At 45.0% G+C, this 27,035-nt stretch overlaps 2 protein-coding genes across 6 annotated transcripts in view; both read left to right on the top strand.

The window, feature by feature from the left end:
* Window positions 1–27,035, top strand: part of LOC142021310 (protocadherin alpha-7-like) — a 157,476-nt gene that overhangs the window by 70,169 nt on the left and 60,272 nt on the right. The gene's annotated exons all lie outside the window — the stretch shown is intronic.
* On the top strand, window positions 16,586–19,090 carry LOC142021353 (protocadherin alpha-C2-like). Its single transcript, XM_075010062.1, has one exon. The coding sequence runs from the start codon at window positions 16,586–16,588 to the stop codon at window positions 19,088–19,090; it is 2,505 nt and encodes an 834-aa protein (XP_074866163.1).

The raw sequence follows: 27,035 nt of genomic DNA, 5'->3' as shown, positions 1-27,035 counted from the left end.
AGGGGAAATCTTCTAAGCTCAGAAATGCCTGCTGAGAATTAGCAAACAAAATATTTTCTGCCCTAGTTTCTCTGCTCAGCCTTTCCTGTATAAGCACAGGAAGGCTGTGAAGCAGCAACCATTACATTGTGGGCTCAGAAATTCTCTCAGGATTGATATGTGTTTATGGTGCCTGCACTCTCATCTACACTGGCCTGATGTATTACTTTAAGCAGTAGCTGAAGAAGGCTAGAAATGACTTCATGTTCTACCCATACACGAGCCTGGGGGTGTGCTGGAATTGTAGGCAAAGATCTAAATTTGAGTGTGCAACTGGAGGAGCTATAAGAAACAGAAAGTTTATGAATTATTTGGGAGCAACAGAAGGCCTGATCCCCCCGCTTCTGTGTTAAAAAGCTCTGACCATTCCCATGTGCCGATTTCGCCAGACCATTTGGCTGAGGAATTGGGTTATTCCCACTTCATTCATGAAAGGAGCTGTAAGGCTGTGTCTCAAACTTGGGAGATCTACAGGAGGCCGGAGCCATGAGTGGAGACTTCCTGTGCCTCCATATGCACTCCAGGCCCTGGTAGACCCCTGGATGCACAGATCTGCTTGGTGGGTGCTTTTCTCAGCTGCAGTGAACCCGGTGCTCCTCTTTGGCTACACAGGCTGCGTTAGTGATTCCATGTCCTTGGTATGTTCTGCAGATCCAGAGAAGAGACAGCTTTCCTTTTATCTCCTTGGCCATCCCACTCCCAGGACCCACCCAGTGTGATCCCACCCCCTAGTGAAAACCCTGTGCCTGTTGAAGAGAGCACTGTCAGGTCTGGGTGGGAGCACAATGGAAAGCAGTGTGACGGGGTGGCTGAGGTCACCTTTCCACAAGGAGAGTCGGAGACTCTCAGGTGTGAGGCCTCCCTCCATGTCTAGCAATGAAGTGGCTCAGATTATGCTAGGCCATGCTAGTCAAACCATACCTCGGTTCATCTTAACAAACATGGTATTGATTTCTCCCAAGTCAACAATGAAATATCAGCGAGGTAGCCGTGTTAGTCTGTAGCTGCAAAACCAACAAGAAGTCCTGTGGCACCTTGTAGACTAACAAATTTTTTTGGAGCATAAGCATTCGTGGGAAAGACCCGCTTCATCAGAGGCAACAAATAATGAGTCATAAAATGCCACCCGGGAAAGGAAAATTATTCCAGTCCTAAGCTCTGGCCACTCATCATAACAGTTTGGGCAATTGCTATGGGGCCTCTCTGTGAAATCTGGCACCAAGGCTTTTGAGGCAGGACCCAGCCAGCATTAAATTTACTCTTCACAAGCCAGCACAGGTTAGCATGTTTAAATATGGTCTAGGTAGCTAGCTGAGAGTCCCTGATGAATATGAGACGCTTCTGATGGCACAGAGCTGAAATAGCCAGTCCTGTGTTACCCTCAGTTGCAGGATACTTGCCTCAGAGAAATGGGACATGGCTGGAATGCTGCTGTGATCCAGTGATCTTTGCTAGGTGTAAGTGATTTAGAGATGCCCTGAGTCTGTCTTGGGTTGCAGAACGGATGACTTGGCCCATCTCGTGTGTGTGTAAAGGTGGTGTACAGCATCTTTGCCCTTCCGTTAGGGTGTGCACTAGGACGTCTCCTTTTTTTTATCCTAAGATTGATCTTTTGGTGGCTGTGGGATGTAGGTGAAATGCATTCTTGCACAGAGGGACAATACCTGTGCTTCTCTTTAGCCCCTTTTGCGCCATAAAAACAGGGTTGAAGTTGCATGTAGGCTTTGTGCTGGCTGGCTAATTGGCGAAGAAATTCAGTAGCCATTAGCCTCATGGCTGAATGGTGCAATGTGGGGTCCTCGCTGGACCTGAAAAAAGTTTTTAAAAAAATGTCATGACATAGAAAGGGAGCCAAAGTGAGAAATGTGAGAGGTGATTGTGCTCATTTTTGGGGTTTAGTTAGTAGAGTGACTGCTGCAATTGGGTAGACTGAAGATGCATTAAGAAATGGTTAGGCAGTTCTATGAATAATTCTCAAGTAATAAAAGCATGAATTAAACATTTTGTGTAAATGGAATTGTCCCATAATTCAAAAAATGTGGCATTGCTGCTTAGGTGAAGAAAGGGAACGTTTCCAGCATCTTTTTAAGCAGCTTCACAGGCAGATCTGAATCAAATCTATTGCCTACATATAGGCAATGTTCCTTCTACTTTTTTTTTTCAACCATGAGTGGAATAAATGTTGTTATATGCACCATGGACCTGTCTGGATGTGCAACACCCACTTAAATACATGCTGCCCATAGTGGGTGGGTGTTCTGCTAATCAGCTGGGCAGCACCCAAGTTTCTCCTGGGCGGCCGCCCAAGTGCTCAACTTACAGGGAACACTGCTTGTAGGCCTTACTAAATTAAATGCTGAGATCAGGGCCTGGTATAGAATCACTCGCTAATTTAATATAGTTATCTGTAAAGAAGATAAACCACTGAGCTAGCATTGGAAAGTTGTAGGGTCTGCAGATGGAAGATGAAAAATACAAAGGATGAAAGAAAACACTGAAATTCCGAAAAAGCGATATCTGATCAAATACAGGAAATGTTGTAACTTAGGTGAGTAAATTACTAGGCATTACGGTGGAGTATAGGGAAGTGGGGAGATCATTAAATAATTACATATGTTTAGGAATACCATGGTGTGAATATACTTTTGACTGGGTGATATTTTTGTACCCTGGTCTTCCAGGATGTCTCTGTTTTTACTGAGGTGGAAAGTTGGGATGCACCCATTTTGGAGGAGCATAATATTCCCAAAACACAATTTTGATTGGTTCAGAGCCTGTGTATGGTGCTCAGTTTCCTGCTTTGCTTGACATACACGGACGGAAGGGAGAGCACAGCACAGCTGAGATGCATCTCCCTAGGACAGGGCAAACACCCCTTTCCTACAAGGGAACACTTGAAGACATCCCAGGAGCATAAGAAGACACATGATGGGAAGAAAAAGAAATGTAGGAAACTAAGGGAGAAGAAAGAGGTCATTTGGAATGAATCAGAGAGGAAGAAAGGAAAGGCAGGAGAAGGATACTTTTAGCAGATGGAAGAATAAAGGTGGGAGAACCAGGGAGGGGAAGGAGGAGGAAGGGTGAGATTTAAGTGAGGGAAAATGGAAAGAGAAACAAGGAGAGAAGTAAAAGGGAAGCAGTGGAGCAGGGCAGAGACCAAAGGAAAGAATGGTCAGTGGGAGAAAACCTGGAGAAAGGGAGAGAGGCAGCAAAGGATGGAAAGCAGAGGTGGAACTATAATATGAGCTAATAGAGGGAAGGCGAGAACAGACAGATGTGCAGTGGGAGAGGAAAGGGGAGAAGACAGAACTCAGACAGACAGAAATACATGCACCTAGCAGGAGCAATGCCCAGTGAGCAAGGCTGCAAGGAGTGCCAGCAGGCATTTAAGAGAAGCCAACTGCCAGGAAACCGTCCAATCAGAATGTCTACCAGTCACCAATAAATGCCCACTGACTGATAGGATAGGCCAGTGACTGCTCAAAGCCAGCAGAAAAGCCTGTTTAATTGGGGGGGAAAAAACATTCCTTGACTCTACCTGATGCCAAAATGCATTTTGCCTTCAGAAATAGGGTTAGATCAGGGAGACAGGAGTGGCGTTTGAGCCAGATCCTGCTGACTTACAGGGTAATAAACTTACCAATAAAACTGAGCTTTGAAGGAAAGAAATGAAAGATGGAAAAACTTAGAAGAGATACAAAGAGCCCTCCCAACAGAGAGACAATATAAATTTGTGTATTAATTGTGCTATTAATTAATGTAAAATACCTCCTGTTTATAGAGGAATCAGACTTCTGCAGGACACAGGAAAAAAGCAGCTGATTATAATTAGAGAATTTAAGAAAAGTCAAATCACAAATGAAAAAAATAGATTACATGTTTATTTAAATATATGAAAAACTAACAACCTTGCTAAGAATAAAAGGTATTAATAGAAGGGTAGGGAAGTGAGATACACATTGTGATTTTGGGTCATCAGGATCATAGTGCTCCAGGCAGGAAGTGTCTGGGGTCACTCAGTGGAAATAATCCCAGTTTCTTAATGCTAACAAACAAATACTGTCAGAATAAAAAAATCATGCACAAGCCATGCATCCTCAGAGCTTTGTTCCCATCACTGAGCATTAGGACTCTTCATTTACTGGTCTTACCAGTATCTTAGGTCACTCTTCTGTTCATGGCCCCTGAAACACCTGAGTGAGCATTGTCAGAAGACAGGATACTGGACTAGATGGACCTTTGGTCTGACCCAGTCTAGCCATTCTTATGGTCTTATCTTCACTGGAGTAACCCTCTGTTTTGTACCAGAGAGAGTGTTTCCACCATGCTGTGCTCTTACAGGGGTATTCTTTCCCATGCATAAAACAGTATATTCAGTTTTTCTGTCTGCCATATCACTTACAAGGAGGAAAATAGAAGAGAAACCTGTGGTCCTGAGGCTGGTATAAGAGCCTTACCAAAACAAAATAGTAGAATAAATTAAAGATACTTTGGCTAATATACTGACAAAGGGGAAAGAAATAGAGGTTACTGGAACCTGGTCACAATACGATATTGAAGGAGAATAGCCTCACACACCCACTTTGGCATGTATTCTTTCCCTCAATATTAATTTAAAAAGTTGAAGCTCACATCCCAATGAGGGGCATAATGGCAGGAGCAATAAACCCTGGGGAGGGGAAATACTCAGATGTAGGAAGAAATAGCAAGGTAACAATTCTGGGAAATGAATTTCTTTATGAGCTGGTTTGTCTCACATTCAGTTCACAGTATTGAGATTCACTGGCAATGGTTTGAGCTAAGGAATTACAGCCTGTGTCATTTACTTGGTAAATGACCAAGATCAGAATTTTGTAGCGAGACATAATGGTGACCAGGGAAAATACACTAACTAAAGACATCGTCAAAACATCTGGCAGTAATATAGGCACTGAAAGACTTGGTGGTGAGTTTATAAAGGTGAAAGTTATTTTGGCAATCTAAGTGCCTTAATGTGCTCTCATTTACAGCATGTGAAATTATAGTCACTGATTTACTGGAAGGATTTTGCAGGCTCTGGAAAAGTAGAGCAGAAGACAAACCAAATAAGTCAGAGATCTTTAGTGCTAAATACTGAGGAAAAAGGGAGAAATAGTTGAGTGTTTCCTAGAGTCAGCGACAAAGAAATAGTATTCTGGTATACTTGTGTTATGCATATTACATCTGTCTGTCTGAATACACCTTTAAAACACATCTCTCTGTTTGTTGCTCTGTTTCTTTGCATGATTTTTTTTAAAACAGCAAGTGCACTACTGGTTAGCAGGAAATAGTCTGTGACCTAAATATAGGCAATATTTAGAATACATTTTGTCTGGTTGACTAGAAGCCCCACATCCAGTAAGAGCAGTGCTTAAAATAGTCTAGTTTGAGCTGTCTTGGAAATTCAAAGGAAATTCTGAACTGATTAGATTAGACTGAAGAGAAGATACACGCTGATCTATATGAAAGAACAGATTCATACCGATGAGCAATTTGGCACAATATTTCCAGGAAAGAGGGCATGAGTTACAAATGGGAGGACTTGTCAACGAGGAAGTCAAGCACAAAAGATGATTGAAACATGGACATAAACATCTAAGGCAGTAGCAGAAACAAGAAATTCACCCCAGCTCAGGAGGGATCTAAGAATATATTTAGGGAAGGGGAGAATCACAGCTGCAAGAACAGATCATGTTCTTAGGAAAATCCCACGGAGTATGCACTGGAAAAATACCAGTTCTATTTTCATGTCTGTTCTGTCCCCATTGTGACGTCAGTAAAGTGCCTCACCAATATTTTGGGCTCACCAGAGGGGTCGTGGCTGGGCAGAGTGGAGTGGAGGCTTACAAGAGAACAGGTCAGAATCTGCAAGGTTGTTCCCCTTCAAACTTGTCCCCTTAAATAGCCATGCAAGCCACAAATGGCATTCCCCTCTGTAACATAAGCTGATTTCTGAGAGTTTGTTCTCCACACTCTAATGCTACTCCCCTTCACCAACATATGCCCTAAGGGAGAGAGGGAGGAGGCAGGCAGGAAACCATTGGATGCAGGGATCCTGAGGGAGCCTGTGCAGGTAAGGAGATGGGCGAAGTAGTGTGGGCCTCTGTTCAAATACTGCAATTCGTTTGCAAATTTGACACCATTAGCCAAGGATTGAACAGAGACTGGGAGTGGTTGGCCAATTACATAAGCAGTTCCTTCTCTTTTGATGTTCACAACTCCACATTAACTGCTGATAATGGGCCATATCCTCTGTGACTGAATTGACGTGGTTTCTTCTCTCTCGATGTTCACAACTCCACATTAGCTGCTGGTAATGGGCCATATCCTCCATGACTGAACTGACCTTGTCAACTGTGGCCCTCCTTTTCATGAGTCTATAAATTTAGACCCTCACCTGGAACCCCCACTCATGCATCTGATGAAGCGGGTCTTTGCCAACGAAAGCTTATGCTCCAAAATATCTGTTAGTCTATAAGGTGCCACAGGACTTCTTGTTGTTTCTGAAGATACTGACTAACTCGGCAACCCCTCTCATACTGTTCAAATACACAGACTCTCTGGGCAGGGCCCTACTGAATTCGCAGCCATGAAAAACCAGTGATGGACCTTGTAATCTGGTCTCCCTTAATGATATCTGTTCTTTGCTTTTATCCCATACCATACAAATTTCACAGAGAAGACCAGTATCAGAGAGGTAGCCATGTTAGTCTGTATCTTCAAGAACAACAAGAAGTCCTGTGGCAACTTATAGACTAACAGATGTTTTGGAGCATAAGCTTTCATGGGCAAAGACCTGCTTTGTCAGATGCATGAGTTCATAAGCATCTGAAGAAGCAGGTCTTTGCCCACGAAAGCTTATGCTCCAAAACATCTGTTAGTTTATAAGGTGCCACAGGACTTCTTGTTGCTCTACAGAGAAGACCAGCATTTCTCAAACAGGAGTCCTGATCGAAAAGGGGTTTGTGGCTCTGCCCCCTTACTTGTGAACTGCTGCCTACAGAGCTGGTCAGCCAGAGAATGGCAGCTCTGGGCCAGGAGCCCAGCTCTGAAGGCAGCGCTCTGCCAGCAGCAGCACAGAAGTGAGATTGGTAATACCATACCATGACATCCTTTCTTCTGCACTGCTGCTGCTGGTGGCTTTGCCTTTAGAGTTGGGATCCTGGGCAGTAGTCACTGCTGTCCAGCTTACCAGCTCTAAACGCAGAGCTGTCATCCTCCGCAGCGCAGAAGTAAGGATAGTAGTACCACAACTCCCCTAGTGTAAGCTTGTGGCATCCCTGACAACACCTTTTTGGGTCAGGACCCGGACAATTGCAGCACTGTGAAATTTCAGATTTAAATAGCTGCAATAATGAGATTTATTGTTTTAAAAATCCTCTGACTGTGAAATTGACTAAAATGGACAATGAATTTGGTCGGACCCTACACATGAATCTCAGAACATATGTGTAGTTAGAGGGTTATTTGCTCCAGCCCACTCTATAGTAGGACCAACTATCTAGGCAACAAAATTGCAAGTGAAATTTAATGTTGATGAATGTAAAGTAATGAAAATTGGAAAACATAATACCAACTATACATACAAAATGATGTAGCAGAAATATAGCACTTTAAAGACGAACAAAAGGACAGACCCACTTCATCAAATCAGTCCCCTGACTGTGCAGGTGCAGTCAAAAAAGCAAACAAAATGTTAGGAATCATAAAAAGGGTATAGAGAATGAGAGAGAGAGAGAATATCTTATTGCCTGTATATAAATCTGTGGTATGCTCATATCTTGAATAGTGCATACAGATGTGGTCACCTCATCTCAAAAATGATATATTGGCATTGGGGAAGGTTTGGAAAAGGGCAACAAAAATGATGAGGGGTTTGGAACAGGTGCCATATGAAGAAAGATTAAAGAAGACTTTTCAGCTTAGAAAAGAGGAGACTAAGGGGGGATATGACAGAAGTCTATAAAATCATGGCAGGTGTGGAAAATGTGAGTAAGGAAAAGTTATTTTCCTTCTTCCATAACATAAGAACTAGGAGTAACCAAGTGAAATCAATGAGCAGCAGGTTTAAAACTAACAAAAGGAAGTTTTTCTTCATGCAGGGCATGGTTTGCCTGTGGAACTGCTTGGCAGAGGATGTTGCAAAGACCAGGACTTCAACAGGGTACAGAAAAGAACTCGATAAATGCATGGACTACATCTACACTAGAGCATTTTTTAGACAAAACTCGAGGTTTTTTTTCTTTTTTTGACAAAACTTGTGGACTGTCTACACACAAAATGTGTTTTGTTGTGAGAAACTGTCGATAAAAAAGCTGTGTAGATGCTCTGGGGGCCCTTTTGTCAATGCTATCTGTCAACAGAAGTTTTGTCGCAACATCTCTTCTGACAGTCATTTGTGTCAGCGGATGCTTCTAATGTAGATGTTGCCATGGAGTTTAGGTCCATCAATGGCTGTTAGCCGGGCTGGGTGGGAATGGTGTCCCTGGCCTCTGTTTGTCAGAGGCCAGAAATGGGGGACAGAAGAGGGACCACTTTGATGATTTCCTATTCTGTTCACTACCTCTGGGGCATCTGGCTTTGCCCACTCTTGGCAGACAGGGCCCTGGGCTAGATGGACCTTTGGTCTGACCCAGTATGGCCGTTCTTATGCCTGGAAGTGGACAGTAAACAATATATCAGGAAAGCTCAAGTCCTGCAATGTGGGGTTGGAGCTGAAGCTCCTCGGAGTTGGGGCTGGGGGCAGGAGCCCCACCACCTGGAACTGAAGTCATGCAGGTCAGATAAAATCACAGAATTCATGACCCCCCATGGCTGACTCATAGCCTTACATATAATTATCTTGTGATCGGTCTGCACACCCACATCTCTCTCCTCTGTTGGTTTGAGCTTATAAGGCCCCAGCTTATATCAGAAATTATTTTATTAGCCCCCTAAAGGCATATCCTTACACTTTACGCTATTGAATTTCATTCTATTTCTGTTCCCGTCTTCAAGGTAATCCAGGTTGACCTTCTTGTATAATATTCCAGTCCTCCTCTGCATTGGCAGTGCTTACCAACGTTATGTCCACACCAAATTCCATCAACACACTCCTACTTTTTGTGCTAAGGCTGTTAATAAAAATATTGAATAAGACAGTCAGATGTGTGAAGTGATATCACTCTCTTGTGTGAAAAAATCACAGAGGAATACTATTTAGGCTTGTGACATGCTTCTGACACCAAGGCCTGGTCTGTACACAGGTTTTATACTTGTGTAATTATTTCAGTTTGGAATGTAATTTTTTTAACCAAAATTGTTTATACTAGTGAATCCCATAGTGTGGATGCCAATATACCAGTATATGGATGTCTGATACTGGGTTAGGTTCTTCCTTCCCTGTGCAGGCATAAGCCACACCAATATAAGCACTTTTATAGTGATATAATTGTGTCCACTTTAGAGGAGTTGTGTTGTTATAACAATACTGGTATCATTACAGCAATACAAATTGAACCTCTGAAATGCAGGACTCTCTGATCCAGAAGTATCCATGGTCCAGCAGGGCTATGGATTCTGCTGGACCAGAGAGCCATGGTGGCTAGGAACAGGGTCAGCTGGGAGCCCAGCAGCGAGGAACCTTGGCTGGGGTAGGGCAGTCAGCAGCCTGAGCTGGGAAGCCGTGGCCATGGCCAAGGTTGGGAAGCCTGCAAACTGTGGCTGGGGCCAGGAAGCCAGTAGGTGGGTGGGGTTGGTCCTGTTTCAAGACTGGTTAGATCCCTAGGCTGCCAGACCAGGGAGGTCCAAGCTATATAATCTCATAGTGAGACTAGGCCTCAATGGTCCTGTTTCTGTTGCTGCTGCACACATGTAACATTCGTTAACTTCATTGTGAATAAGAGAATGAGAATCTTTTTCCAAATTGGGGGTCTAATTTTAAAATATAGTTCAATTGATACTGAAAGTGCTGCTTTCTCAATGCTTCAGTCTCTGCCTTTTACTGGGAAAAATCAGTGTTGCCAGTCCTGAAGTCCTTCCTTGATGGGAGTTTCCCCTGGATTGGATTGAACTGATGAATTGGCTGTGTTACTAGTAGGTGTGTCATCTCAAAGCAACAACTCAAGTTATTGTGCCCATCACAAAAATTTATTGTGATTTAAATCTACGCAGGGGACATTTAAAAAGAACATACTCAGTTTTGCTAACTCAGTTATAATCAGAAGTGCAGTTGGCACACAAGTATATAAAGCTACTATTTTAACAAAGGAGGTACTATGCTATATTTCTGTACACAGTACTGTAGACAGTGTTGCAATGTGGAATTAATCTGCAAAGTGTGAATAAGAATATTTGTGTTTACATGATCAGGTGAGTCTGAAAAGGAAAGGTCAGAATTTTCATGTCATTGGGACTTATGGCATCTCAGAGATACTGAATATTAGGGGACAGATTTTCAAAAGAGTTTAGCACCTGTACTTGCATTGCTCAATGGGAAGGAAAACTATGACATACATGCAAAAATGGGACACTATTTTATTTACTTGTCACTCATAGACTCACATTTAAATTCAAAATCTGTCATGTTCTGCCAAACTTTCAGTGGCTTTGGTCCTAAATCAATTGAATAACATTTTGATCTGAACAAAAAGCAGTCAAGTAGCACTTTAAAGACTAGCAAAATAGTTTATTAGGTGAGCTTTCGTGGGACAGACCCACTTCTTCAGACCACTTCAGACTTCTTCAGGTCTGAAGAAGTGGGTCTGTCCACGAAAGCTCACCTAATAAACTATTTTGCTAGTCTTTAAAGTGCTACTTGACTGCTTTTTGTTTTGATAGTGTATAGACTAGCACGGCTTCCTCTCTGTTACCATTTTGGTCTGAGTAAAACATCTGGTAATGTTCTGTATGTTGTCTTGTAATACTTCATGTTACTGATTAAATAACTTCATGTTTCAACAATTGAAAATTGTTAAGAATATTAATTTGCACTTCTAACTTGCTTTTCATAGGAGGATCTCAAAAATACTGTGATGAAAATTTTCAATGGAATCTTAGAAATGTAGGACTGGAAGGGACCTTGATAGGTCTTCTGATCCAGTCCTCTGCACAAAGGCATGACTGACTATTATCTAGACCATCCCTGACAGGCATTTGTCCAGCCAATTCTAAAAATCCTCTTGTGATGGAGATTCCACATCCCACCTACCTAATTAGTTCCAGTACTTAACTACCATTACAATTTGGAAGTTTTTCCTAAAGTGTGACATAAATCTTGGCAGTAATTTCAGCCCCTTCTTCTTGTCTGCTCCTCAGTGGCTAAGGAAAAACTGTGTGTCACCCTTCTCTTTGTAATAACTTTTTATGTAGTTGTAGAGTAGACTATTGTTGTACTTCTTCCTCAGTCTCTTCTCCAGACTAAACACGCCCACTTTATAAATTCTTTCCTGGTATGTCCTGTTTTCTAGATCTTTTGTCATTTTTGTTGCTCTCCTCTGAACTTTATTCAATTTGCTTACGTCTGTTCTGAAGTGTGGTGCCCAGAAATTGACACAGTACTCCATCCAAGGCCTTATCAGTGCTGAGTAGAATGGAAGAATGGCTTTTTTTTTTCCTTTTGTCTCGCTTACAACTCCTGCTAATACATCCCAGAGCAATATTTGGTTTTAATTTTTGTACAAGATTGTTACATTGTTGACCCACACTTAGCCTGTGATTCATCACCACCTCAGGTCTTTTTCTACAATACTGCTTTCTAGATAGTTATTTCTATTATGCATTTGTGCAATTGATTATGCCTTCCTAAATGTGGTACATTGCATTTCTCCCTATTGAATTTATCCCTGTTTATTTCTGACCATTTCTCCATTTTGTCAAGATCATTTTGAATTCTAATCCTGTCCTACAAAGCACTTGCAGCACCTCCCAGCTTGGTATCATCTGCAAACATTATAAGATTACTGTCCATGCAATTATCCAAATCATTTATGAGGACATTCAATAGATCTGTACCCAGGATAAACCCCTGCAGGACTCCACTCAATCTGCCCTTTCGGTTTAATTGTGATTAACTCCTCTCTGAGCGTGGTTTTTCCAGACAGTTGTGCACCCACCTTATAGTAGATTCATCTAGGTTGTATTTCTTTGGTTTATTTATGAGACAGTATCAAAAGCATTGTTAAAGTTGAGATGTATGAAATGCAGCACATCTCTGCGTCTACAAAGCTTTTTACATAGTCAGAGAAGCATGGTTTGACATGAATTTTTTTTGACAAATCCATGTTGATGTTACTTACTATCTTCTAGGTGGCCACATATCGGTCATGTGATTATTTGCTTCATTATCTTTCTGGATATCAAAGTTAAGAGGGGGCGTCTATAATTTCCTGGGTTGTTCTTATCTCTATTTCTATTGATGGGTACTCTATTTCCTCTTTTTTAATCCTCAGGTGTCTCTCCCATCCTCCATGAGTTCTCAAAGATAATCAGTAATGTCTCAGAGATCTCTTTAGTCAGTTCCTTAAGTATTCTAGAATATGTTTAATCAGACTCCAGCACTCAGAAGACATGTAACTTGTCTCAGTAATTCTTAACTTGTTCTTTTCCTATTTTACTCTCAGATCCTGCCCCATTTGCGCTCCCCCCTTTTTAGTTATCTGATCCTTGTTAACATGTTTGGTGAAGACTGAAACAAAAAAGACATAAGAACATAAAAACGGCCTTACTGGGTCTGACCAATAGTCCAGCCAGACCAGTGTCCTGTCTTCCATCATGGCTAATGCCAAATGCTTCAGCGGGAATGAGTAGAACAGGTAATCATCAGAAGATTCACCCCATTTCCTATTCCCAGTTTTTGGCATAGAGAGGCTAGCGATGTTTATGGTCAGCTGTTGCTGTAGTTTCTGTTATTTTGTTTACCTCCCATTTGCTGATGGGCCTATCCTGCCCCTGAACTTCTAGATTCCCATATGTTTGTAAAATCTTTTCTTGTTACGATTTATATTCCAAGCTTGTTCAGTCTGGTGGTGTGTGTTGGCCTTAAGCCATGGTGGCCTCTTATACTTCCTGTCTTTCCAATGCATTAGTATAGGTTTGCTCTTGTACCGTTAGTAATATCTCTTTACAAATGACAACTTTTTGGAACTCATTTTCCCTTAGACTTGCTTCCCACACACAGGATCTTGCCAGGTCTCAGTTTATTAACGTCTGCCTTATTAAAATCCATTGTCTTTATTCTGTTTTTTCCCTCCTACTGTTCCTTAGAAGCATGAACTGTTATCATTCTAAGGTCACTTTCAGCCAAGCTGCTTCTCACTTTCAGATTCTGAATTAGTTTCTCCCTGTTTATCAGGATGACATTGAGAATAGCCTCTTCCCTATCACTTTCTCCCCCTTCTGTCTCCAAGGCATTTCAAGAAATGGTTGAATAATTTATGCCCTGCTGAATTATTTCCCTCCAAAATGTCTGGGTGTCTGAAGTAATCCATCACCACCGAGTCCTGTATTGCAAGTGATTTTTTAAGTTAAAAAAGTCTCATCTACCTCTTCTTCCTGGGTAGAAGGTCTGTAGAAATCTGTCTCATGGCATCACCCTTCTTCTTCTTTTACCCCTTTCATCTGTACTCAGAGACTTTAAACAGGCCTTCTACCCACTTCTGTCTCAAACTCCATGCCAGTATCCACATCTTTGATATACAACACAACATCTCCTCCTTTTGTTTCCTTCCTGCATGTGCTTCCTTGTGTCCTTCTGCATTGATATTGCAGCCATGGGAATTATTGCACTGCGTTCCTGTGATTCTAGTTATATCATGTTTGTAATTATTCACTGGTATTTCTATTTGTCCTGTTTATTTCCCATACTTCTTATAGTGACAATATATAGACATCTAAGAAACTTATTAGATTTCCCCTCTATATTCCTTCTTGTCTTTTCTTTGTCAGTGCTGAAACTTCCCATATTTTCCCCCAGATTCTGACATTTAATTCTGGTCTCCATTTTTTTGGACTTACTGTGGGCTTTTGTCTTCTGCTACCATCAAACCTACTTCAAAGCCTGCTTCACTAGGTCAGCCAATCTGTGTCCAAAGATACTCTTCCTCTTCCTTGATGGTGAACCCCCATCTCTGCTCCACAGTCCTTCTCAGAACAGGATCTGATAATCAAGGCAGCTGAAGTCCTCCTGGTGGCGCCAGCCATGCAGCCATGATTTACTTCCAGGATGTGTCTGTGTTTGCCTGGACCCCTACTTTTGGCCCAAAGGACCGATGAGAACACTTGTGTCCCCATCTCCTTCAGCCTCACTCCCAGGCCATGTCTACACTAACCCCTTCCTTTTGGAAGAAGCATGGTAATGAGCAAGTTGGGAAGATGCTAATGAGGTGCTGCCATGAATATGCAGCACCTCATTACCGTAATAGTAGTCACATGAGATTTGAAAGTGCTGCCTTCGAATTGCGCTTTGCCCGTGTAGATGGAGGCCTTTCAAAAAGACCCCCCTGGACTTTGAAAGCCCCTTCTTCCTAAAACCAAATAGGAAGAAGGGGCTTTCAAAGTCCAGGGGGCCTTTCAAAAGGCCCCTATCTACAGGGGCAGCATGCAGTTAGAAAGAAGAGCTTTTGAATAGCATGTGGCCACCATTATGCTAATGAGGCACTGCATATTCATGGTAGTGCCTCATTAGCATCTTCCCACCTTGCTGGTTACCATGCCCTTTCCAAAACGAAGGGGCTAGCCTAGACCTAACCTCAGTGTCCTGTGGTTGCTTCTGATACTCAAGCTCACACCTCATAAAATCATTAGCGCTTACTTGGAGGAGCAGCATGGAGTAATAGTTAGGGGGATACCTGATCCTCTGCAATTTTTCCATAGCGTCTTGGCTATGTGCCCCTAGCAGACAGCTCATCTCTCCAGATGCAAGGTCAGGCCTGCAGATGGAGGTCTCTGTCCCTGTGGGCAACGAATCACTGCCCCTCCTTTCATTTCTTCTTGTGAGATTCAGCCATAATCCTCCCACCTTGGCTATGGCTTCTTCACCCCTTTTCACCAGGGCAATATGTTTTTAACAGGTTGCAAAATCCATATTTAGGTACCTGGGAATATATCTGAAGGGGACAGATTTTTAAACATGCTGGGCACCTACAAGCTCCCACTGGCCTTCCTGGTCTGAACAGACATAAATTTGTCTAACTTACAAAAATCAGAAGTCACTGACATCTCGTGGTTGCTCAGTGTGTTTGGAAAGCAGTCCCCTCCTTAAGTCCCTCTGCTGGGATGTAGGAACCTCACTTAGGTGCCCATTTCAAAAAAATCTTACGCCAGCTGCTCCTCTGCGTTGCTGCTTGTCTTTGCTAGCAGGCATGTTGTGTGGCCTCGATGGAAATCCAGCCCCTGCACCACAGGCTGTGATTTTATCTGTTCTGGTGACCTGTGAAAACCTGAGCCTTGCTGGTACTTGAATATGAGACTGAAAGGAGCAGTGGAAAACAAACACACTTGTTTCCCCTCCTGACCGTCTCCAGGCAGTTCTAGTGACGCTGCCCTCGGCGGGTGCTGTTGTGTCAAACGAGCTGAAGCCCGTGTTAAATAATTCGTGGCTGTGACTTGCAGAATTCACGCAGGGGGCCAGAGGCAGGGCGGGGTCTTACAGCGGTGGTAAATAAGGGCCCTAGAGGGGCCCCGGGCAGGCGAGGCAGCGGCAGGTGCAGAGGAAGGAAGGGGGGAGCAGAGGTGCTGGCCTTCCAGGAGGGAGGTCAGGCAGGTGGCACCAGCTGGGGGCGGGGGCTTTCCAGGGGGCTGGTGTCACCCGCTCTTGGTGGGGCCTCTTCGGTCTGCAGCAGCCGCCACGCTGGCCGCCCGAGCAGCGCAGCAGTGAGCCCGGCCGGGGGGCAGTCCTTCCCTGGGCCCCCGCCAGCCCCCAGGCGAGGAGCGGGAAGGAGGCCAGGGACTCACCGCCGCCTGGCTCGTGTGTGGGCCCCGCCTGCCCCGGGGGCAGCCTGGATGGGGGGGAGGCAGAAAGGGGGAGCCGCTGGGTGGTGGGAGCATCGGGCCGGCGCGCCGAGCAGGAGAACGGCCGGCGCAGGAGCCGGGTGTGGACACGCGGGGCCGCCCCCCGCGGAGTGCGCTGGGGGGCGAAGTAGCTCGGTGGAGGCTGGCGCGGGGCTCGGCCCCCCGGTGCTGGGGCTGCGGGGAGGGCTCCCGGGCTGCCGCGCTCGGTGTCGCTGTTCCCTGGCCAGGTGCTGAATCGGCGGCGGCCGCGCTCGGCGCCCCGCCCCGCACGCTCCCCGCGGCCGCCGGCGGAGGAGGCGGAGGCGGAGGAAGCGGAGCTGCCGGAGGAGGCGAGGCCGGGGCGCGAGCATGGCCGGGCCGGGGCAGCGGCCGGCGGGGCAGCCCGCGGCAGGGGCGCGGGGCGCGTCTGGCGGCGCCTGGGAGCCGCTCGCATGAGCCCGCTGCGGGGCCGGGGCGGCGGCGGGAGGTGAGGCGAGGCGAGGCGAGGCGCGGCCCTGCGAGCGCCTCCGGGGAAGGCTGCGCTCGGCTCCCGCCCGCGGCCATGGCGCCGGCGCTCCGGCTCGCGGCTCTGCTGCTGCTGCTGCTGCCGGGCCCGGGCCGGGCGGCGGAGCCGCTCCGCTACTCGGTGCGGGAGGAGCTGCAGCGCGGCGCCTTCGTCGGGGACGTGGCGGGCGACCTGGGCGTGGAGCCGCGGCGGCTGGCGGCGCGCGGCGCCCGGCTGACCTCGGGCAGCGGCCGCCAGTACCTGGCGCTGGAGCCGGGCCGCGGGGCGCTGCTGGTGAAGGAGCGCATGGACCGGGAGGCGCTGTGCGGCCTCAGCCCCGCCTGCTTCCTCAGCCTGGAGCTGGTGCTGGAGCAGCCGGTCGAGGTGCGGAACGTGGAGGTGGAGGTGCTGGACCTGAACGACCACGCGCCGCGCTTCCCGCGCCAGGACTACCGGCTGGAGGTGAGCGAGTCGGCCGTGCCCGGCGCCCGCTTCCCCATCGAGGGCGCGCAGGACCCCGACGTGGGGCCCAACTCGGTGCAGAGCTACCGGCTCAGCCCCAACCCGCACTTCGCCCTGGACCTGGCCGGCTTCCAGCGCGACAGCAAACTGCTGGAGCTGGTGCTGCAGCAGCCGCTGGACCGGGAGCAGAGCGCCCTGCAGCGGCTGGTGCTCACCGCGGTGGACGGGGGCAGCCCGGCCCGCTCCGGCACGGCCCAGATCTCCGTGCGGGTCCTGGACACCAACGACAACGCGCCCGTCTTCGACCGCTCCACCTACGCGGTGAAGCTGCTGGAGAACGCGGCGCCCGGCACGCTGGTGGTGAGGCTCAACGCCTCGGACCCGGACGAGGGCTCCAACGGGGAGCTGCTTTACTCCTTCAGCAGCTACACCCCGCAGGAGGTGCGGCAGCTCTTCAGCATCCACCCGCTGTCCGGGGAGGTGCGGGTCAATGGCACGCTGGACTACGAGGAGGCCTCGTCCTACGAGATTTACGTGCAGGCCACCGACCGCGGCCCCGTCCCCATGGCCGGGCACTGCAAGGTGCTGCTCAGCATCGTGGACGCCAACGACAACGCCCCGGAGGTGGTGCTGACTTCCCTGTACAGCCCGGTGCCGGAGAACGCCCGGCCCGAGACCGTGGTGGCCTTAATGAGCGTCACCGACCGGGACTCCGGGGCCAACAAGCAGGTCAGGCTGAGCATCCCTCCCCACATCCCCTTCAAGCTCAACTCCTTCAAAAACTCCTACACGCTGGTCACGCAGGGGGAGCTGGACCGCGAAAGGGCCCCCTCCTACAACATCACCATCACCGCCACGGACGCCGGGACGCCTCCCCTCTCGTCCCACAGAGCCATCCAGGTGGACATCTCCGACGTCAACGACAACCCGCCGCGCTTCCAGGAGTCCAGGTACTCCGTGTACATCCCCGAGAACAACGCGCTCGGCGTTTCATTGTGCGCCGTCAAAGCCACCGACCCAGATGCCAATGAGAATGCCCAGGTGTCCTATTCTCTCCTGGGAGGCGACATTCAAGGGCTCCCCATTACCTCCTATGTCTCCATTAAATCCGACACTGGGAACATCTATGCGGTCAACTCCTTCGACTACGAGAAGTTAAGGGAGTTTCAGGTTGTTGTGCAGGCCCAGGATGCTGGGTCCCCAGCACTGAGCAGCACTGCCACTGTCCACGTGTATGTGGTGGACCTGAATGATCACGCACCGCAGATTCTGTACCCTACCTCAACCAATGCCTCGACCGCCCTGGAGATGATCCCTCGCTCGGCCTCCGCCGGTTATTTGGTTACCAAAGTCATAGCCATGGATGCAGATTCGGGACAGAACGCCTGGCTGTTTTACCAGCTGGCGCAAGCCTCAGACTCGGCTCCCTTCCGAGTGGAGCTCCACAGTGGGGAGATCAGGACTACCCGCAAACTAGGGGATGACAGTGGTACCACTTTCAACCTAAGCGTTGTGGTGAGGGACAATGGAGAGCCACCTTTGTCCTCGACTGTAGCCATAACTGTCGCTGTTGTGGACCGAGCGTCCAAAAGCATCCCTGACACACGGAGGCACGTTAAAAGTGCTAGAACCTACTCCGAGATAACCCTGTATCTCATTATTGCCCTCAGCTCCGTTTCATTCATGTTTCTTTTGACAATCATTGTCCTAACAGTGATCAAGTGCTACAGATACAATGTGTATGGGGACTCCTGCTGTGGGGGGTTTTGTGGGGTCAGAGAAAGGTGTCCTGCAGAAATGTACAAGCAGGCGAACAATAACATTGATGCCAGGATCCCGCACGGTTTAAAAGTGCAGCCCCATTTCATTGAAGTGCGGGGGAATGGGTCTCTGACTAAGACCTACTGCTACAAGGCCTGTCTGACGGCAGGCTCAGGAAGCGACACTTTCATGTTTTATAATACGGGTGGCCCACCAGGAACTGGTCCGCACGCAGTGATGACTGAGAGACATCTGACGGGACAGAGTGGGCAGAGTGCACAAAACCTGATCATACTTAAAAATGACTCCATTACGCCTATCGAGGTGAGGCTGAATTGATACTGACCAGATCCAGTTTCTGAACCTAACAATGTGCCCTTTTCTGAGGTTGAGAGAGAGATGCCCAGGTTCAGGTATTCCTTGTTGTGGTTGCTGAGTCACAGCAGCAAAAAGAATTCTAATGTAGGAAGTGCATTGTGTTTCTAGGCAAACCCTGGAGTTTTGGGGGTCACTGGATAAGGTGGTGGTTGTGTGTGTGTAAGTTGTTTGAGACTTCTTTTCTGCTGCACATGGTGTAGGAAAGGGTTCTTCTTACCCAGACCCCTTCAGTTTTTCTTTTCAGCTAGGCCATCGAACAACTGCAGAATGACATGTGCCATTTGAAAATACAAATGCAGAAGAAATAGAAATAGATGAGCCTGAGAATCAGTACACCACTGTATAATAATTTGACAGCTTCCCTACCTGGAAAAAATTACTGTGGTCAGGTCGTTAATAAGTGAGATTTTGGTTCATTGGTATATGTGCTTCAGTTATCTAAGAACATGTGATCCATGCTTTGAGTTTGCCCTGCATGGCACTGCCTTTTTCTCTTCTGTCTGGCGATACAGTGACACATTTCTAGGCTGTTGACCCAATTTGCCAGTGGTGATATTGCAGCGTAACAACCTGTAACCTGCTGGTTTCCTTTTGAAAACTGTTTAATACCTATGGTTTGACCAGCGGCTTATTAACCTCTGCGCTATTTTCCCACAGTGATGAATTAGTGACTGCCTTCTATTAGCGCATAGCCAGCTTGGACCAAGTGTACATTGTTTTTGGTTCTTTACCCTTCTCATGTTATGGATTTTATAACTGAACAAAGAGACACTCTAGTAATTTTACTGCCAGACTGATTTGTGTTTTAATTCTGATGTATCAGAAAGCTATTGCATTACTGTACATTACTTGTGCTCTGACAATATGGCAGGAAAGTGGCTTGTACATTAACATTAAAAATATGTGCAGGCATAGGAAAAGAACGTGTCTTTGGGTGGAAGGTTGCTTGACTTTTTTGTATTACACAGAAATAGTAACCAAATTTTTCTGATGATTAACTCCTCTGAAATCAGCTAGAATGTTTTTCTTTTGAAAACAAGGAAATGTCTTACCAAGCCATGTTTTCTTGTTCTTTTCATTAAGAAACCAGCATCTTGTCTCACTGGTTTTAAAAGATATAAGGTATAGGATTTAATGCCAAAGTTTCCCTTTAAAATAATGGTGATGTCAAGTTTACAACTGATGTATCTAGTCTCTTTCCCAGAGACTCAGCAGTATGATTTTGGCAATTTAGGTGATTTTCACAATCTAAGTCCATAATGGCTGTCAAATATATAGTGTGTTGCCGCAAATGAAGCATTAGTTATCTGATTCTTCATGTGTTTTATAAATATTTTATCACAAATATCTAGAATCTGTTGATCCTAAGGTGACATGGTGCAGAAAAGGGAAGAATCAAAGAATTCCAAATATTCCATAGATCAGAGCTTCTGTGAAAACCGATAGATGATGATTGAAAGTGACTTTGTTTTAGATGTAGAAGCAGCAGAAATTTGTTTACATGATTCCCATCGTGTCTGTAGGGGGTAGGTCTTATTGCACATAGCAAATTAGCAATTTCTAAGGAACTGTTCAGGTAAAGCAAAGACAGCTTTACTAACCCTAGTGTTGGCATACACGAGGAGAAAAGCACAATACAGATTTATTAACTCTTATTTGTAATGTCAGAATGAAACAATATCTATCGCATGTTCAGTTGTGTGAAAAATCACAATCCAGATGCTCAAGCAATTATTCTTAGTTTTGCAAGACTTAAATAGCAAAGAAATTCTGACAGGTACCATTTACCACAAGTTCATTGAAATTTCCTAAGGCCTTGCATTACAAAAATAGTCTATCATGCTGTAATACAGTGAATGTGTGTCATTGTCAGATGCACAGGAGGCAAGGGAGGCATATAGCTGAACTCACAGGTTAATAATTCTTCGCAGATACTCTTTCAGATTCACATGTTTTGTCCATAAACATATGTTAAAAGAAGTCCATTGATTAACACTGTCAAGGTATGCTGGCTTTAACTGATGTAATTAGTCTTATTAGACCCACCAAACTCTGTATATTGCTTGTTTCTATAGCAAAAGTGAATTTCTGTAGTTCCTTAAAGGCTTACCCCATCATTTATAAAGCGAACTAGGTGGGATCACTGCATCTTGTGGAATACAGGTTGAACTTGTCTAGTGTGGTAGCCTTTGGACCTGACCGGTGCCAAATGAGAGAATTTCCCAGTCTGGGACATCAATGTTATGCAGCAGCATTACCAATACTTCTGCTGCTTACTGAGCTCTTAGATGACATTTAGGGGTAATTCATAGCTAAATAACATCACAAAACACTGAGAGCCAGGACTGGTGGCTGGAAACACACTTTATGGGACCACGAGAAACTTGGCCAGACCTACTGTAAGTGATCATCTGACTAACTAAAATCATGCCAGATTGTGGATGGTGGTGGACGAGAGAGTGCCAGATTAGAGAGATTCAACCGGTATTACAAAATTGATGTACAATGTAAGCATTAGCACTGGATGAGCTATAATGAGGTGTGGAGACAGATGTTAGTGTAAATTACCTATTGTGAGATAGGAAGCTGCACCAGTTACTACTCAGGCATGCTGTGGAGCGTATTGCAAGAGAAAATTTTGAGTTTCATGTATATTAAAATGTTGTAAACATTAATTCTGCAGTGGGATAAAAATTCGGCCCCCAGGATAGGTGTGCGTGTATTGGGGACGGGTGTCAGTGGTTCTTTTTATATTTAACATTAGAGCCAGATTCTTCTTTCAGTTATTTGGAGGCAAATCAGGAGTAACTAGATTGGCATCCATGTAGTTAAATTTGTGCAAAAAGAGCAGGAACTGGGAGCCGATTAATTTTAGGGATTTCTTTGCATCAGCTGAAATGCTGCGGCTTCCTATATGGTTATTTTCTATACTGTTCTACTCATGCGTTAGTTGTGGTTTTTAAATTATGTGCCTTTTCTTTAAGGCAGCTCATGCTTTATGTTCAGCTCACTGTCTCCCAGGCTCCTTTTTAGGCCAATATGGTGAAGCATATTACTATATCAAGCATATTAACACTTTCCGGAATAGTCTTTAAACTAGCAAGCAATGGAATGGTTGTTATGGGCAGCACTATAGCGACAAAGATCAAGATACTTGGTTTCATAAATGCCTGGTCCTATTTCGCCGTGGCGGGATAACCAGGGCAGTCAGCACAGGTAATCACATATGGACAAAATTGGCTTGTGCAAAATAGCTTGGTTTCATTGTCAAAATTCAGTGAAAGTAAGGGCAGCATGTATGGGCTGTGACTGTGAGGAGGGGAGGCTCTTCTACCATTGCGCCCCGGCATTGCTGCCCATCTCTCTTTTTCAGAAATGATTTATCTTCACTGTTCTGGAACTTCAGTAGTTTTTTCTAGCACCCCTTTCTCTCACACACCCACTGAATTGCTGAGTGACACTTGGTAATATGTTTTCCCTGCTGTCTTTTTATCTTTGCCATCTTGTTCAGATCCTCTGTGTAGCTAAATCAGTTCGTTATGTCTCTGATACCATGGCAGCTGGTTCACTTCCTTGCCAGGATGGACAGTCAGACTGGCATCTGGTCTTACTCAGTATTTGTAGCACAAATGCACTGTGGCACATTATTAATTGTCAGCTGGCATAGTGAATCCTTCGATGGGAAAAATATAGTCAGTTCTGGGTACAGGCCTCCCTCTGATTCCATTTTGTGCACTCATAGGATGATCAGTGTAATGCAGGTTCCTTTGATGTTAATAAATGAAGCATTTTGCATCTTATGTGAGAAGAAATGAAGCTGCACGTTAGTAATGATGTATGCCGGTGGTTCATTCATTTTGTGGTGGTTTGTACACACTGGAGCGTTACTCCCCCCACCCTCGCCATCTCCAATTGGCTGCATCAAAGACAGAGTGCTATTCGTGGGAAGTAAATCAAACAAACATGTTACACACATCTTGCTATTTGTTTAGATTCAAGTGTGTTTTGAAGTGTCTAACTGCAGCACTGTCCAAAGCAATCTTCCCAAGAGAGCTCTGTTAAGGGCTTTCAAGGTATTAGAGTAGGAATATCTTACAATCTCAGTTCAAGAACTTAAGCCTTTAAGAAATTCTCTGGGCTCTCTGACATTGGGAAGGTTAAATAGAAATATTTGTTCTTTCCATTAGAAGCAGCATCAGTTCCTTTGCTGCTATGCAGGGTCAGTGCTCTGTGCACTAGGGAAGTCAAACTGTTAGGCTGAGGGTAACTGCTGTGCTGGCAGGAACTTGCACCTAGCGTTAAAGAGACAAAGCACTTTTTCACTGGACAGGAATGTATTAAATATATTTTAAAGAAGCATTGACCTGTTAATTTCATTTTCATTTCCTCAGAGTTAAGAATGCAAATGGTCAATGTTTGGGGGAAATATTCCATACTGAATTTTATTTTGCTAGTTTTTCATTCTAATTTCCTGCATCATAAGCAGATGCTAGACTATAAATAGTTTATTCTCTATGTTGCATGTTGGGTGAGCATTTTTATATAACCACTCTCAGATTTTACAATAAGGAATCTAAAATAGCTTTATGAATCTGACAGCTATCAACATATTCTCAGTAGAAAGGAAACTGAGCGGGATGTGGCCTAGGATTTCAAAGGGCCTTTCATTTATTGTTTCAAAGTAGATATATGTAATAAGAAAATGGTGTGTTATTCTGCTGGGTATCCGTGTGAATATAGGCACGGAATGGGACATGTTCAGTGCTCTCATCCTTTAAGAACTGTGAGGCTACGGCTACGCTAGCGTTCGTTTTTCGAAAGAGACATGCAAATGAGGGAAACTGAAAATGCAAATGATGTGCATATTTACATATCTGGAACCTCATTTACAAATTCTTTCGAAAGAGCTTCTGTTGAAAGAACAAAAGCAGTGTAGACATGGCTCTTTTAAAAGAACCCTTCCCCCTATTATTTTTTTTTTTTTTTTTTTTAAGGAGGAAGGGTTCTTTTGAAGATGGGGATTACTTCTGAAAGAGCCACGTCTACACTGCTTTTCTTCTTTGGAATGAAGCTCTATCAAAAGAAGAATATGTAAATGAGATGTCAGATACGTAAATCTGCACCTCCAGGTGCATTTTTGATTTCCCTCATTTGCATGGCCTCTTTCGAAAGAGGAATGCTAGTGTAGACATAGCAGAATGTTTGATTCATACAAACAGGGCTTGAGCTAACACCCAATGTACTACATGGAGGAGGGGACTTTACTGATTTCAGTGAACGCTGGGTCAGGATCAAATTAAATAAGAATCTCATAATTTAAATATAAAATACTTGAGATGTCAACATACCAGAACTGAGCAAAATGAATTTTTCATTAAAATTTGTAAGTCAGCTAAAATGTGAAATGAGATTAGCATTATGCTATTTTAATATATTGTCATGAAACAGAACATGAACATTTTATGTTTACGTATTCTTCTTTCGAATATACTTTTGTTTGTTTTTAGGGTAACTGCAAACATCTGCTACCATATATTCAGATTCATTACCTGAATTTCAGCTTGGGTTGGTGGGTTGTGACTGGACACTTAAATCCCTCTGTATTGTGGCGCATTCTCTGAATGGCTGAACATATTGCATGTGTGCACTAGGGTTAGGTGTCAAAAGGTACTGGGGTCAGGCACTCAGATACTGTGGTGATGTTCACCGTTTTAAACGTCTGGCTATATTTTGATTCAGTTTTTCAGATGGAGTCATTGTGTTTTATGTGCTGTCTCCATGCCAGTCAGGAAAAGCTGGGAAACAGGGAATGGCTTTTTGTTGCTTCCTACCACTGCATGTGTGATAAAAGCTTCCTGTCATGCCCTTCTTCTTGAAGACCATTGTGGGTAGAATACATTATGGCCAGTGGCCTCACAAAGACAGTGGATGGGAGTGCATTCTAAGATTGCCTCTAAGATGGCAGAATGGGTAGCGGGCCGTAAATCACTCCTCGCAGTGAGATAATATCGTGGGAGCGACTGTAGCAACATAGCTCAACAGGTCCGGTGGCAAACCCTGCAAAATACCATTTATCAATTACCAATCCGTTATTTTTGTGACTTGTCCACTGGGAATAGTACTAAGATCACCAAACTCATTTTGTATTGGCCATGAAGTAGCCCTGAGATGCTCATAACTCTCCCTGCCTGTAGAGCAGGGGCAGATTAGAATGTGTGATCTATACCTGACAAGAACCCACATCATTTTACCAAACCCCAATCCGTTTGGTCTCCTTAGGGCTTGAAGGTGTTACTAGTCAATCAGAGGACTTGTTTGGTGGAGGGGGTTTTTGTGTGGACACAGACCTGGGACAGTCCAAACGTTCATACTTTGAGCCTTCTGATTTTCCCCATCACCATATTTATATTATATTTAGCTTTGTTACCATGAGTCTGGTTTTCAGTCTGCTTGTGCATATAATTTGGCAGTGTTAATGCTGGGTTTCATTCTTTTAACTTTCAGTTCCACTTGTAGTGATATAAAGAGCTTAAAAATCCATAAAGCTGTGGGTACATTACTGAAGGCAGATAGGAAACAGGCTGGCTTATCCATTGCCACACTTTAACAACTAGCATTAATCATTCTGACATGTGCATCAAACTTGCTTCTGCTGTCCTGGCTGCCCAAAATTCTGCTTTAAAGTCATTTGGCTCCTCAGTTGGCTTCTCTGTTGAGACCAAAGGCAAAGAGTACCTATGGAGGCAGTACAGATAGAGGGACCAGAGGAAAAGCCTGTTACTGGTAATGCTGCCAAGAAGGTGTTGGCATTGATTTAGTTTGCTCCTACTAGCATTGCCAGTTACAGGATATTGGCTTATAATGATATAAAAGCAGGGTGTGTATATATTGAGCCATGAGGGAAGACAGAAAGACCTGGGCTTGTTTAGTTTAGAAAAGAGAAGATTAAGAAGGGACGTGACAGCAGTTTACAGGTACCTAAAAGAGGTACAAGGAGGAGGGAGAAAAATTGTTCTCCTTGGCCTCTGAGGATAAGACAAGAAGCAAGGGGCTTAAGCTGCAGCAAGGGAGGTTTAAGTTGGACTTTAGAAAAAACTTCCTAACTGTGAGTAAACACTGGAATAAATTGCCTCGGGAGGTTATGGAATCTCCAGCACTGGAAATACTTAAGAGCAGGTTAGATAGACACCTCTCAGGGATGGTCTAGTTCAGGGGTCTGTAACTGAAATAGGCAGAAGAGCAATTTTTTTCAAATTCAGTTACAAAATCAGTATTTCAAGAGCCACAATGTGCGTGAGTACGAGTCAGTCCTTAATAAATAATGTCAAACTGTATTTTTTCCACCCCTTTTTTAAGAACTACGTTCACACAATGATTTGTATCAGTTAGAAAGTTAAGTAACACCCATCTCCCGGTTTTACCTGCCTCAACCCCCAAATCCACTGCTATATCCCTGAGCTTTACACCTCCATCCTGCAAACCTGCCCCCCAACTCCAAGTTTAACCCCTTCAGCCCCAAACTGCCCCCCCCCAACTCACGTTTAACCCCTCCTGCCTGTGCATGGATTCACCCGGTGTGACTGAGAGCAAGTATCAGAGAGGTAGCCATGTTAGACTGTATCTGCAAAAACAACAAGAAGTTCTGTGGCACCTTATAGACAAACAGATATTTTGGAGCATAAGCTTCTGTGGGCAAAGACCCGCTTCATCAGAGCAGGATCTGTCCCCCGAGGGGTGGGAGGAAGGCAGCCTAGGAGCATTGAAGTTAAGCTCTCTTGGACAATGTGCATTGTGATTTGAAAGCAGTTTCCAGGTCTCTGGGCAGGAACTAATTTCTGCTGAGCTGTCAGGTAGCTCCTGTTACTGGCTGTGTGGTGTCAGCACTCTGTCACATGGACACAGGGCA

The sequence above is a fragment of the Carettochelys insculpta genome, chromosome 15 (genome assembly GCF_033958435.1).
Source record: "Carettochelys insculpta isolate YL-2023 chromosome 15, ASM3395843v1, whole genome shotgun sequence".
In the NCBI taxonomy this organism is placed as follows: domain Eukaryota; kingdom Metazoa; phylum Chordata; order Testudines; family Carettochelyidae; genus Carettochelys; species Carettochelys insculpta.
This window is presented reverse-complemented; position numbering and strand designations above follow the sequence as displayed.